Genomic DNA, 14,277 nt, shown 5'->3' on the forward strand with positions numbered 1-14,277 from the left:
TTAAAATTTTATTATAATTTATTGTAAAAATTTTTTAAAAATTTTTTTGAAGTATATATATTTTTTAAATATTTTAAAGTGTATAATTTAAAATTTTTTTGAAATTATTGTAGATAAAGTTTTTAAAAAACTTGTAGCAAAGAATTGCTACATCTAGTATAAGGATGGACTCGTATCATGGTGTCAAAGACCCCTTGTTCTTCCACTTGGGTGTTGGGTTTTTGCCTAAAAGGGGGCTTTTACCATGTATTAAGAAGGTCCAACTTCAAGAAATTTGGACGTCAAAATGATTTTTTTTTTTGAGGGTGAAGACTGAAGAGGTGAAGGACAAAAATGAATTTTGTGGTGAACAAAGGAAACTAAATCATGATGCACCAAGTGTACGGTTATAACGATGAAATTGATTGATGTGCTTTTCTCCATCCATAACTACATATCAGGGAGGGAGGTAAAAGCAAAACTCTTTTTTATCTGAATGAGAAAAATCTAGACGAGGGACCAAGGCAAGCAAGGTCAAAGAATTTCTTGACTACCAACGATAATCATAATTACTCGTATTTAATCCTATTATAATATTGATTAGATATGAAGGATACATTTGTTTGATGTAACATCCATCTTCTAAGATGTTTTATCCTCCTATTTGCCTGTTGAACCTGCTCTGTTCCAAATATACGGCTGAGGTAAAATCAATACTACCACTCTATTATGCTATTCTTCTTTTTTTTTTTGAAGTTATTGTTAGAAAATATGGATTAGCTTTTAATGGACTGACAATGTAGTAATTTTTTTTAAACTGATAGCTATAGATGTATGTCGCATATACATGATTTGAATTCATATTATATGGCATATTATAATACACTAACAGTGTATTAAAAACCCACTCAAAATATATATACGAGATAAAAAGGTAATTAAAAAATATGTGAGGAAATATTTTCAAAATTTTTCTTGAAAATTTGACAATGCAAACATCAGCTTAGTGTTTCAGTAGCACAGCCAATACATCATCACTAAGCTAACAATAATTTGTTCTCATCCACTTAACCCAGAAAAGTAAAACCCAGTCCTACCCATTATCATCTGGTCAGTTTATGCTGGGCAGTAAAATTGCAGCACGGGGATCGAAATTTTAATTCAGGCAATATATTTTTTTTATAATAACAAAAAAGAAATTAGCATGCCCACTTTTTACTTTTAAGAAGAAGAACCAAAGCAGGGTCTTGCCTCAACTCCCAACTTTAAAGAACTAAAGCACTGCATTTTGTCTCGAGTACTCCTACAAGCCACCAAAGAAAGGAAATGATTTCATCTTTTCAAAAGTAGATACCCAAACCAAAAGCTTCATGTGATTTTTAGCCCTAAATCCTCAGACTAACTAAACAAAGCACGAAATGACTGGAGACTTGTAACTGCAATTTGAAGGAAAATGCTATAGGATTCAAAGCTGAATGCAAGATGTGACCGAATGCTCAAAATGATTAATGATCAGCATTTTGTAATCTCCTTTCTTTTTTTCCTTTTTACATGGTTTGCCGAACCATCTAAACTCATAGACATCATCCTATTCTGCACCTAGTGTTCCTGAAATTGATTGAAGATAGAAGACCATCCAAAATTGGCTTACTTGAGGAATCAGCAAGAAAACCATAATGGAATGTGTATGGAAAAAAAAATTGAAGTCAAGCAAGAAGTAAAGTCTCAAATAGACCGCTTCCACTGGATAAGCATCTAATAATGTGACGACGACCCTTTAAGATAACTTTGACAGGACCATGCCTCAATCCGGAAGAGATAGACCCCAGTCAGGCTTCTCTTCACTTCTTTTCTTGATCATCATTCTCCACACTTTCTCGACAATTCAACATTTGAGTGATGATAAAACTTGAAAGTGAACGGAGCAAGATAAGTCTCTAACAAGTGGCATTTTCCATCGCTTTGGTTTCTCTTAGTTGAAAATGTGAATCCGATTGTTTTCCAGAAAGAACAGACATATAGCTAAACTTAGACAGTGCGTGTAAATGCTGTCAAAACTACAGTGAACTGCATAAGCCTCTTGACTAGATGCCATTTTCCGTCCATTTCGTTTCTGTTCCTTAGTTGAAAATGCGAAATCCAATTTAGCCCAGAATGAACAGAGACACAACTATACGTTGGATACATGGAGAACATGATTTACAATGCATAAAGATGTTCACAGATCTAGTATAAATTTGGGTTTCAATAGAAACCAGAAGCCGATGGAATGTAACCAGTACGCTGGACCGACTAATGGCATGGACTTCTGAAGAGCTTGATACAGTGATGGAGCACCACATGAGCGGGTGCTGTTAAATTTTAGTAAGAAAGTACGAAGAATTACTGGTCATAGCATGATCCGGGACCAACTGGAGGTCTTCGAGCGTATTGGTTTCTAACTGGAGCAGCCGCAACTCCGCGCCTATTCAAGAGGCAGCGGAAGTATTCCAATCTATTCAATGCACTTAACTTAGTATCTGGTGCAGATGTTGCCTCCCTGTCACTCCACAAGCGCTCTGAGAGAGAGAGAGAGAGATTAATTTTACGATACAAAAAGGAAAAATTTCAGGAATGGAATGCATAGTATAAAACATTTATAAAGGATGAAGAGAAAGAGGCCTTGGAACTATAGTGTATTAGCACGCAAAGCACTGGAAGGACATCCAGACGGAAGAGTAAACAAATACTATATGGTAGTACTCCCAACAAGAATAGGCATATGACAAGCACAAACCAACAGTAGCTCAAGACGTCCTACTCTTGGAAGAAACTATGAGTGGAAATAAGCAATGAAAATCTCACCGCTTGATAATCATTTGAAAATCACGAACTGACCAACTGCCGGGAATCCAACTCGACAAATTTAATGTACTATCTCAAGAAAAACTTTTTGTTATCATCCTCCATACCTTATATCTACTTTACATTATCCAAAAAAAAAACATTTTTAAAAAGCTAACAAGCAAGAACAAGGATAGAAATATGCGCTATCATGGTGAAGTTCAGAAACTGTTAAAAACTTGAAATTGTCCCATTTGATTCTCAAGCACCTTCCAAGCAAAAAATAAAAATAAAAGACTTCATAAAGCCAATCACACTGCAAAAAGGTTTGGGATCTTAAAATATATCCCGACAACCGTAAATGGGTCATGAAGCCCAATCATATGAAACTAATTTTGTGAAATGCAAACCTGCTGCTGCTGCAGCTCGAGGCCATATTGTTTGTTGAACATCAGAGGTATCAGCTGTTTCACTCCACATGCATACTTCTCCTCCAAGCACAAGTCTTTGTTCAGAGGCATCTTTTATTCCTTCCAGTGGCTCAGCATAGTAGGTCTCATTCCATGGCACGTCTAAGTGGTCTAGGTACCAGACACCTTGATTGCTAAAAATGCATCTAAAACCCTTTGCAACAGCCTTTGGGCATACACCAGGACCCAACCTACATCAGATAACAGACTGCTTCTTAAAAGTAACCATAAAATGACACTATTTATCTGTAGAAGTACATTAAATGTGATCCTTACCAGTTATGCACCACAGTTTGAGGGTTGAGTTTAGATGGAAATGTGTTGAAGGTCTCCTCCCTAGAATGACCATTTCATACACCCATTGCTCGGATTAGATAGAAATGTAAGGATGAGAAGAAGCACAAGTAAACTACTCATGAAAGAACATGCTCTTTATGGACATTGGCTTCCAACTAAAAGGTTTTTGTCTACTAAGTGTTATAGGCTCCAGGAATGGAGGATGTTCTGAGAGACGCACACAATTGAAATTTGCAACATACCAGTTGACAGGGGTCCAATTAAGTGACAAGGCTATTTCTTGAGCTTTGAGCACAAAATATTGATATCCATCTTTAACAGTCATATTATGATCTTGCAGCCTGTATATAGCAAATAAACATAAAACATATCAAAATTTTGATTGACTCCCAAATTCTAGGAGACTTGCTTGCTCACATGATTAACTAGCAGTAATGTAAAGAAAGATTAAACTAGGGTGTTTGAATCCCTTGCCCCACAAAAAAAGAAAAGAAAAGAAAAGAAAAAAAGGACAAATGAAGAAAGTTTGGGTAGTGCAGACAGAGAAAACATAAGAGTAGGAAATGAACACTATCCTGAAATCATGAAGTGATTCCCCTTCCTACAAAAGATCTGTTGATGGAACACATTTATGAAAAGGACACTAACACGTTGAGCACTGCTTCAGCAAGCCAGAAGTCATATATTTTCAAAAGGAAACCAACCCTACTATGAACATGATGAACTTGCTAGAAACAGCAGGATAGGGGTGTCAGAAAACAGATAATTTTTTATAAACCAATATACAATAAAAGCAGCAAGTTTCTTGCAAGGGTGAGAATTTATGAAACCAGCAAATTTCTTGCAAAAGCTTGATTTATCATCCTCAACTATCATATCTTTAGCACACCTTCATAAATTTAGTACAAGCACCAGAGAGAAACATAAAATTGAATTGATTCACCCCCAGTTTGGCTAAGAAGTAACTTCTTAATAAATTAAAATTCTGAAAAATATATGAATTCTTGAAAGAAAATTCAAAGTCATATTATCACAACCATAACAATCCAAGAATGCCCAAAAGCTAATGATTTATTCGTTACTCATTCCTAAAAGATGAAGTGCTTGATAAGTAAAACCGATACTCATATATATGCAGCAATATGACTAGTTAAGCTCTATAAATTGGAGAGAGACATTGAATTACCATTGCTTCACATGTGGAGTAGAGTTCCAACAATCTGCAAAAGGACTGGGCCATTTTAGAAAGAATAGATGTTCAACGATAAGGAGTCACAAATTTCACAAATCAGCACAAGGTTAATGTGATCATGGAACCACTGTAAGAGTTGGAAATGGGATCGCTTTCCAACTTTGTACAGCAATAAGTGATCCCTCATAGACCAGAGCTTATGGCAAAATTCACTTCAATATGAATAATCAGTCTTACTTTTTCTTCTTGTTTCTTGTCTCTATCTTATTGGTGCTAAATGAAGGATATGTGCTAAACCATATCTTGAACTCAAGACAACATGCTAAATTAAGAAATACTGTAAGTTCAAGAGGCAACATGCTAAATTAAGAAATACTGTTAAAGAATAATAGAAGACATCTATCTTCGTTGGTAATAGAAAGGTAAACTTCATGTGTATTTCTCTTCTATGATTTTTTTTCCTGAGGATAAAGAGCATTGGAGGATATACTATTACTCCATATTCTTTTGACAGATGTAGAATTAGCAACCTCGGATTCAATTTATCTTGGCCCTCTGTTTAAGCATTCATACTGAAGGCTTACATGCTATAACATTTTAAACTTTCTCAGCTAGCACACGTTACATTTCTACCTTAGAAAATTCCTATTTCTACTCTTGCTAATTAGATGATTTCAAAAGAATACTGAAGTACACATACTCCCTGCACATTTACTTCAGTAAGAAAAGTATTGTTAAAAGTGTTAAAATTTCCCTGCTTGCTAAAGTAACAGATAGATACGACCTCTTACATATGCAAGCTTTACAAGGAATCATATTAATATACCGATCAAGGAGAAAGGTGTCTATATCCTGGACCATCATTTTCTTAACAAAGGGTGAAAGTTCTTGACTTGACAAGGACTGACCTGAGGGATAATTTTCTAAGAAGTTGAACTTTGAAGTTTTTTCCCTTAATAAAACAATTGATACCCTTTCCCTCTTCATGACATCTTGGAAAGGACACTTATTTTTATCAGTTTGTTCCAATCCAGCTTGAACGTAGATGCAGAATGCAATAAATGGAACTCAAAAGATAACAAAGCACAACGGCAAATAGGACACCTAAATCTTTAGCATTGTCAGTTTGTTTCATTCTAGTTTGAAAGTAGATATGGACTGCAATGGGTAAAATTAAACAGATAACGAGCATAAGGGTGAAAAGGCATTACACAAGAGAAGGTTTAAAGAAATTGCACAAATATACTAACCTGTATTTACCTCATCACCACCTAAGTGAAAGAACTTGAATGGAAAGATTTCCCTCATGCCTGCAAAATGAGAAAATGAAATGTCAATATTGATTAACAAGCTGCATTTTACAGAAAAGTCATCCAGCCTAGTTACATACAAGGAAGCAAGCACATCTGACAAGAACCAGGAAGGACACACATTTGGCAACAGTCAAAGAGATCTAACAGGCAGAATAATACCAGCATTTTAAGGTTTGTCATGGTGTGAAATGAACCATTGATATGCCATGCATTTTTTTTTCTCCCTGAAACTTTCCAACAAAGTAGTTGGAGAAATTCAATGGGCTATGTGCAACTACTGATTAATTGAAAAAAAAAAAATACTATTCAATTTGGTTTGGTGTTTTTTTTTTTGGGGGGGGGGGGGGGGTGAGGGGAGGCTGCATGTCCCTTATTTAACTAAAGCACATAAGCAACAGTGAGCGGCAGTTGCAAACTAAAGTAAACTTCAACCATCCAAAGGCTAAGGACGTAGAAGCAATAACTGGTCAAGTTTACAAGGAAGCACCAGATAACACCAAGAAAATTTACAGTCACACTGTGAAACATGACTCATTGTAGTTCTTGTAACATAGAGTATGGACTTCAGGATATTTGAGTACTACTCAGTAGAGCCTAAACGATGAGCAAAAACAGCATACAAACCACTAAGTGAAAAAACACATTAGCCGAGGTTTCAACAAAGAAAACAAAGCAGTAAGCTCATGGTTTGCATGCTAAATTAAGTTCCATTTCGCCAATGCTTGTACTAACCTGCAAGGATGCCAGAAATCACATCAAAGGTAAAGTTTTTAGAAATGTCCAGGGGCTCTGTGCAAGAGGGCGAAGGCCAGAGATCAGGATAACCTTTACCCCTACAAGAATCCAGGAAAAGAAAACGTAAGCTTCAAGCGATATAGCAGGTCCATTGTCAAAACAAGATATATTGGTTAATGATCCTCAACAACCTTCATAAGATCACAAGGCTCGTAAGCACTTTACCCTAGGTATAAGATTCTGCTAAATGCAATGATAATGGGGAGTAAGAATAGCCACTAGAATGCAACATATGATTTTCTCTCTTTTGAAACAGAAGAAAGAAAATGTGAAAAACTTGTGACAGAAAATATGTTTTAAAAAAGTATAAATATTCCCACCTCACCCTCTATTCTTCCATGAATTTGCATGTTGCTCAGATGGTTCAATCCCCAAAGTTGTGCTCATGGGCAAACACGTTAATGTTCTTCTTTAAGTGGCCTTTTGTGCAGAACTTAACGTTTGCTTTCAGGAATATACACAACTTATATTATTCTTCAACAGTATCATAAGGTATTTAACTATCTAGGTTTTGGTATTAATATTAGGACACCCGGGACTGCATGTAGAAATACTTTTTGTCCCCATATTCACACTCATGCAGAAAATACATAACGTTGTAATTTGCCATCTCTATTAAGAATTCAGCACTTTTGTAAATAAACTAATATTCTCTGATGCATAAATTTTAGTTTTTATACAAGGAAACATAACATCAATGCACTTACCATGACTCTGCATGACCAGGGACGTCAACTTCTGCCATGACATTGATACCTGCCTTCAGTTAATAATTCTAATCAGAACATTACCCAAATTATAAATCGCATATTATTTAACTAAGAATAAAGTTATTAGAGTTTTACTAAATTAAAAGAAGGAAGATGTTCTTATTGAGAACTTTTAACAACTGCTCAGGGGATGACATACCTCTCATTTTCGCATAGCTTCATATTGGACCGAATAAATGAGACGAGAAGAGTTGACCAAAAGAACACCATTAGACTCAGAATTGAAGAAATTACATATGAGGCACTAAAAATTAGTTCCAGTAGTTTCATAAGTCATTAAAATGAGAAATAGGAGAACTAATTCTATAAGAAGCACAATGAAACAAGTTAAACTATATGCCTCTATTGGGAGGTGAAGGATTTGTTCCTCCTCTTCAGAGTTAACCTATAAAAATAACACAAAAATGATGAGATGGTCCCCAAAACGAATCTGTCATTGTTCCACATTCTTGACTTTATAAGAGTCCTAAACTTCTGATATGACAAGAAGATACGGTAAAAACCCTTATTCCATTTCTGGAATTCTTCAAAACAGTCCCCCATAAAAGCTCTAGTTTTGTTTATGTTCAGCTTATCAGCATATGGAGTTATTATCATCTAAGGAGAACTACAATCAACCGTACTGAGAGTCTCAGTTTTGTTATAATAACAAAAACCTACACACAATTATTTGATTTTCCAGTAATGTCTCCTCAGATTTCAGATTATGTTATAAAAATTTTCCTTATTTTTAACAGAACTGGTGCCATCACAAACTTTTGTTATACTTCCAAATTAGCCAGGCAAATTTATAGGAAAGTTAAGCCATTCTCAATAAATAATTAGTATATTTTGTAAAGCTTCTTGAGTGTTAGCAACATAAGCTAACAAGGGGTAGTATCACAGGGAAGATGACTACGATTTACCCATTATTGGAAGGCTAAGCATTTTCGCACAGAATTTGAAGCTAAAATAGGGCGTGACTGCCAGTCTCCAGACACAACTGGCGGACTTAATTAAAAACCAGACCATTTGTTCCATATTAGTTCCTTGCACTTGCCCAACCACCATTTTTACTTTTGAGTTCTACCTTTTCAAACACAACTGTCCACCAAAAATTATTTTCATTAATGTACTCTAGTAACAACTCAATTTGTCAACAAAAGAAATGATGGGAAAGATTCTTCCTGCCACAACTGAGTCGCTAAATTCCTTTTTCTTTTTCTTTTTTGCTAATTGAGTCTAGTATCACAAAGTTATCGAGCATAAACTTCTTATTAAGATTAAATACTTATTAGTTAAATTCACAAAAGAATTTCAATAAAAATAAAAGAAAATATACCTAACAATTTCTTGGGCATCCTCAACCGTATAGCGTTCCCATTTGGAATATGCCCCTTTCCACAACTTTGGGTATCTAGGCACTTCCAGAGGAAAGGACTCTTCATCTATGATGTGCCAGTGAAGGACATTCTAATGAATGCAACAAAAATTTCAAATTCTTTTGCAGGTTGTTTAGAAGAGAATCAAAAGTTTTGAACAAGAACTCGAAATAATTGTCCTCTACAAAGTAATAGCTGCAAAGTAAGTAGCTCTTAATATGTCTTACAAGTTTAGCATAGGACATTGATTCAATGACTTGCTTGATAACATCAATGGGATAATAGTGTCTTGAAGTATCTGCAGAAGAGTACATAAAATAGCTGTAAAGAGCAGAATAGTCTAGAATTCCATTTAAGCATGAATTTCAGTCAACATTTACTAGAACATACCAAGCGAAAGCCCACGATACTCAAACCTTGGCTTGTCTTGAATGAACCATGGTGCTTTGGACACTAGCACAGTTTTAGCTCCATAATCAAATACACACAGTTGGCTCAATGTCTGGAAGAGAGAAATCAAATGGGAAACGAGTAAGCATATGAACTTATATCTGAGATCTGAAGCTCCCATTGGCAAGCATATCTTGTTGTGGACAGTAGTATAGATTAACAGCCAAACATCCAGTTTACTCAAATCTTAGTAAGAGAACCTTACGCTTGGACTCAAACAAAAATATACACTAGTAAAAGTGAGATTCAGCAGGAGACAATTCTCTAAAGTTATGTGCTCTTCCTGTTTCTACAGATTTTCAATCTCTGATTTTCTTTCTACTCAATCAAAGAAATGGCAGTACATCAGCATCTCATTTTATAGCCACAAGTACTTTACATATAAGCACATTTAACCATAATCTAGTATGAATACTAATTAGTTTCTATAATTTTGTTGCATGGTGCGTACCTCCAACCCACGTAGTGCGCCATACACAGAATTAGCCTGCAGGGGGAACAAACACAACCAATACTGAAGATGTAAGGGAATAAGGAAATGAGGAAGACAATTAAACAAACTTAAGCAAGTGTAGCTAATATAGGGATCCATAAACTCATAACCGGTCGTAGGGAAACGTTTTGTGTACCTAGCCTCAAAAAAGATGAAATCAAATTCATATAGGAGCTCGGGTTGGAAATTTACCTCAATGGTGGCTTCCCCGATAATCGAATGTTCGTCATTCTTTCCCACCAACAACGAATAGCTCTCATCTACTCCAAGTTGCAACTGTCAAAAAATAAACGAAAGAAAAAACCCAGAAAAAAAAAAGAGAGAGAGAGAGAATCAAGTAACCAACCAAACATAAGCCAATTAAACCCCCAAAAAATGGAAAAAAAAAAAACAAAGAATTGAATATGTAAGAAAAACAAAAAGACCCCAAATTACCTCTTCATTGTCGGACTGAACAATAATGCTAAGCTTCTGAATATCATAGACAACTCGAGAAGTGCTGGGTACTTTGGAAGAATGCTTAAAGATAAGATCTTTATATCTCTGAAAAGCTTCTTTAACGATACCAGAAGCGCCGCCATTGCCGCTAAGCACAAGCGAGAGATTAGGATCGACGGTGAGGGTATGATTGCCGAAAGTGTATTGAGCCGGCAAGGGCCAGAGCAAAGTGAGGGATTGATCATCGAAGTGGAGCTTTGACTTGTGAAGTGACAGAGTTCGCGAAGAATTGACCGGAGTCGGGAACGATAGAGAGATGGACAGGAGGAAAGGGAAGAGCAAGAAAAAGAGAGTCGGGCGTTTTGAGGGCATATTTTTAGAGATCAGTTTTGACCGTGGTTACAGCGTACGGAGGAAGACGGTAGCAGTACGATTGTCAGAAAGGATCAGCTTGTTGGGAGTCTGGAATCCGGATTGAGAAAATTTTTGGAAATGGGCAATGCTACTACAGTGGAGGGGAAAAGAAATTTTTTATTATTATTATTATTCCATCCTTTGCGTGATATTTATAAACTAGCTTGGTTCAACATAATAATGGTTTTATATTTTCTTATGGGAAGAGGACAATTATTAACTCTTTTTATTTTACTTTTTTCCTTTGTTCTTTGGGTACAAGGTAATTAACTCATCTACTTTTCTGAAAAAGAAAGGTAATTTCATTCTACCAGCACTATTGACAGTAACTGCATTAAACATGACACAAATACATAATCCTCAAAATCAACTAGTACCCTAGCTAGAAAAAACAATAAACTCATCTATCTAGTTTCTTAAGTGATTATATAGAGTGGTCATCTCTTCATTAGCTGACTAGCTTATAAATTTTGTTCATAAATCCAACCCTATTAAACATGTTATCCAGATCCAACTAATCCGTATGAATTATGATAATTGGCTTTTGTTGGGTAGGTGAATTAGTTGTTTCTTCACGTCTAATCATTAACCTACTAACATTCACGTTGAAGTAGCTCATGTTTATTCCTTCAAACTACCAAAAATCGACGGGGATCAAAATTAGGTGACTGATATGACCATTAAATAATTATTTTTTTTAAAGCTGAAAATAGAGTATGAGTTAATCAAATTAATCATTTGAGCAATCCATTTCTGCTAAGTTTTTTTGGGTAACCATCCGACGACTCAAGACGCTTTTGCATACTCCAATGCACAAGCACCCTCGATTTGTCATTTCATTTAATTATTTTAGTCATTCATAAAATAATTAACCACAACCCCATTATACTACCGACTCGTCCAAATCTACCTATCAATAAGTGGACTTGGGTATGCAATGAACTTTGAATGGGTCTAAATAAATATTCAATTAAACCTATTTAATCGGTGAATAGTAGATTGATTTGGTTCATCCATTTATACACATTTAAAAATAATCATACGTATGTCAAATAATCATATATATATATATATATATATATATATATATATATATATATATAAAATAAAGTCGTACTCTCGTCATTATTCCTTTATCTCTTTCCTACATGGCTTAACAACATATCTCTTTTTTATTTTGCCTTTGTTCGTTCTTTGAATAGAATTCTAGATAATCATTTCATAATTATCTCTTCCATTCTCTCGATTTTTTTCCCTTAACCCTAATCCTAAACTAATCTTCAAGCCAAAAATCATTGGGATTACTATAATTTTGAATTATGTTCTTATCTCTCTTTTATCTTCAAAAGTTCGAAATATCAATTCAAATATTACATTATCATTACACAATATGCCCTACATTCTTACTCACATACATAGTTCTCAATCTATTACTCTTCACTTTGTCTCTTTTCCATCGAATTGTGATTTTTAGGGTTTTTATTTAGGTCAAATACTAATTATTGTTTAGCTGCAAACTGACTTGCTATTAATGGCAGGAGGTATCTTAGTGATATGGGCTGGTGTAATCTATGGTAGAGGGGCATCTGACGTTATTAAGAATTATTCTTTTTAGAAGATTTGTATTTAGAAATCTAAATGGTTTGGTCAGTAGTTTGAGTTTTCGTTTTTTGGGATTTTTGTATAGATATTCAACATGCAAGTAACCGAAGAGCAAGAAGGTACCACTAATTGCATAAATTGCAAATCATCAAGTCCATCCATGAAATGGTGAGGCACAAGTAGTACTGTTAATCGAGCCGAGTCAAACCAAGTATTTGCCTGTAGAGCTCGACTCGAGCTCATTAGGCAAACGAGGTTTAAAATGTGTTCGAACTCGACTCGTCAAATATATATGTGGCTCGAACTCGTACAAGCTTGACTCGTTTGTGCTATAATTTTCAATTTTTATACTTTTGACTTTTAAAATGACAAATACGCCTTTTATTAACGAGCTCTAACGAATTACTCGGATATCAAACGAGTCGAACTTATTCAGTTCGTTAACTAAACGAGCACATTTTTAGCTCGAGTTCGGCTCGTTTACTGCAACTAACGAGATTAGCTTGAGCCTTATCAAACCGAGTTCTAACGAGCTTTCAAACAACTCGTGAAGTTTAACAGCTCTAGGCACAAGGCAAGTATAAGAATTTGCATCAACTTGACTTCTTTTTCTTTTTTTTTTTATTGTTAACAAAAGCTGACATTACTATTGATTCAACCTTAATTGTTGTAAATTTTCTTAAAAGCACTACCATATGCAACTGTGGCAAACTTTTTCAGTCAAGCCATCAAATTTTTGTGCTAATCATTGCACGTCTTTTGTATTTGCTGAAAATATGAGCTTTTGGTTTATAGGTAGACTAGCCAGGATTTGATCTTGCACAATCTAGATTCCTAATTAGTCGTGATAGCAAATGGTGCAATGATATATTGCTGTGTTGCTCGTGCAAATGCAAACGACTGGAGGTATATTTGACGTGCCCAATTTCTTTTTTTCTATTCATATAGCTAACAATTAAATAGATTTTTGTGGAACTTATGGTATATTATGTCTAATTTTATTTTTCTTTTCATGGGTAGTTATGTTATAATCAGTTTTTGTTTCAAATGAGAACCTTTTGTCTGTGATTTCACTGAAATAGTTGTTTGGTGCAGGTAAGATCTATATCTTTGTTATTTGTTTTGTACTATTTTTTGAAGATTCCCGTTCAACGAACAGGTACAAAACCAGTTACATATTTAAACTTAATTTTTAGAAAATGTCAAATAAATTAGAATTTTCTATCAATTTAAAAACAAAAAATGTCATTATTTCTTGTCAAACAACATGTGAAAATTTTTATTAAAAAATGTAGAATTTCAAGTGAGTTATAAATGAGTTATTGGATATATTCATATCCATCTTTTAAATGGGGTACAAATAGGTTGATTTATTTTGACACATTTATTAAATAAGTATAAATGGATTAATTCAATTATATCAATTATCCATTATGACCTTTCAAACCTGATCAAGCTATCCATTTTGACATTTTTGTGTCTTTGTAGTATTTTGTACTTACAGTGTCTGGGCTTTACTTGATATTTCCTTTTTTAACTCATGAACACAAACGTGGCTGTAGTTTAGTGGTTAGAATTCTACGTTGTGGCCGTAGAGACCTGGGCTCGAATCCCAGCAGCCACATGGATTTGGTGCTTCGAAAACGTTTCCATCTTTTTTCTTTATTAGCTACTTTTTGTGCAAGTACTCGAAATTTTGAAGTTGCAGGCAAGTTTTTCACTGTTTTGCATTAGGGGGGGAAATATAACATGAACAGAAAATCCTTAATAATCCCATGCCATTTCTTGGAGTTTGGCAGCTCTTTGTAAAATCAAGCTAGCTACGGTTTTCATCTTTCATTGTAAACTTGCCTAATTTTGAACATCATGCTATTTTTTTG

General features: G+C 34.8%; 1 protein-coding gene and 1 non-coding gene across 2 annotated transcripts; one reads left to right on the forward strand and one right to left on the reverse strand.

Annotated features, from left to right (window-relative positions):
- Positions 1-2,134: 2,134 nt before the first annotated feature.
- Positions 2,135-10,893, reverse strand: LOC113725526 (beta-hexosaminidase 1-like). Its single transcript, XM_027248743.2, has 15 exons — positions 10,379-10,893; positions 10,136-10,219; positions 9,902-9,937; positions 9,391-9,502; positions 9,228-9,298; positions 8,961-9,091; positions 7,779-7,795; positions 7,577-7,625; positions 6,807-6,907; positions 6,012-6,071; positions 4,756-4,789; positions 3,812-3,910; positions 3,549-3,608; positions 3,213-3,463; positions 2,135-2,537 (listed from the first exon to the last, which is right to left on the reverse strand). Exons 1-15 carry the CDS (start codon positions 10,751-10,753, stop codon positions 2,362-2,364), a joined length of 1,656 nt encoding a protein of 551 aa, XP_027104544.2. The 5' UTR covers positions 10,754-10,893; the 3' UTR covers positions 2,135-2,361.
- Positions 10,894-13,949: 3,056 nt separating this feature from the next.
- On the forward strand, positions 13,950-14,021 carry TRNAH-GUG (transfer RNA histidin (anticodon GUG)). The gene has a single exon. It is a non-coding gene; the product is annotated as a tRNA-His (tRNA).
- The last annotated feature ends 256 nt before the right edge of the window (positions 14,022-14,277 follow it).

This window comes from Coffea arabica, chromosome 2c (genome assembly GCF_036785885.1).
Source record: "Coffea arabica cultivar ET-39 chromosome 2c, Coffea Arabica ET-39 HiFi, whole genome shotgun sequence".
Classification (NCBI taxonomy): domain Eukaryota; kingdom Viridiplantae; phylum Streptophyta; class Magnoliopsida; order Gentianales; family Rubiaceae; genus Coffea; species Coffea arabica.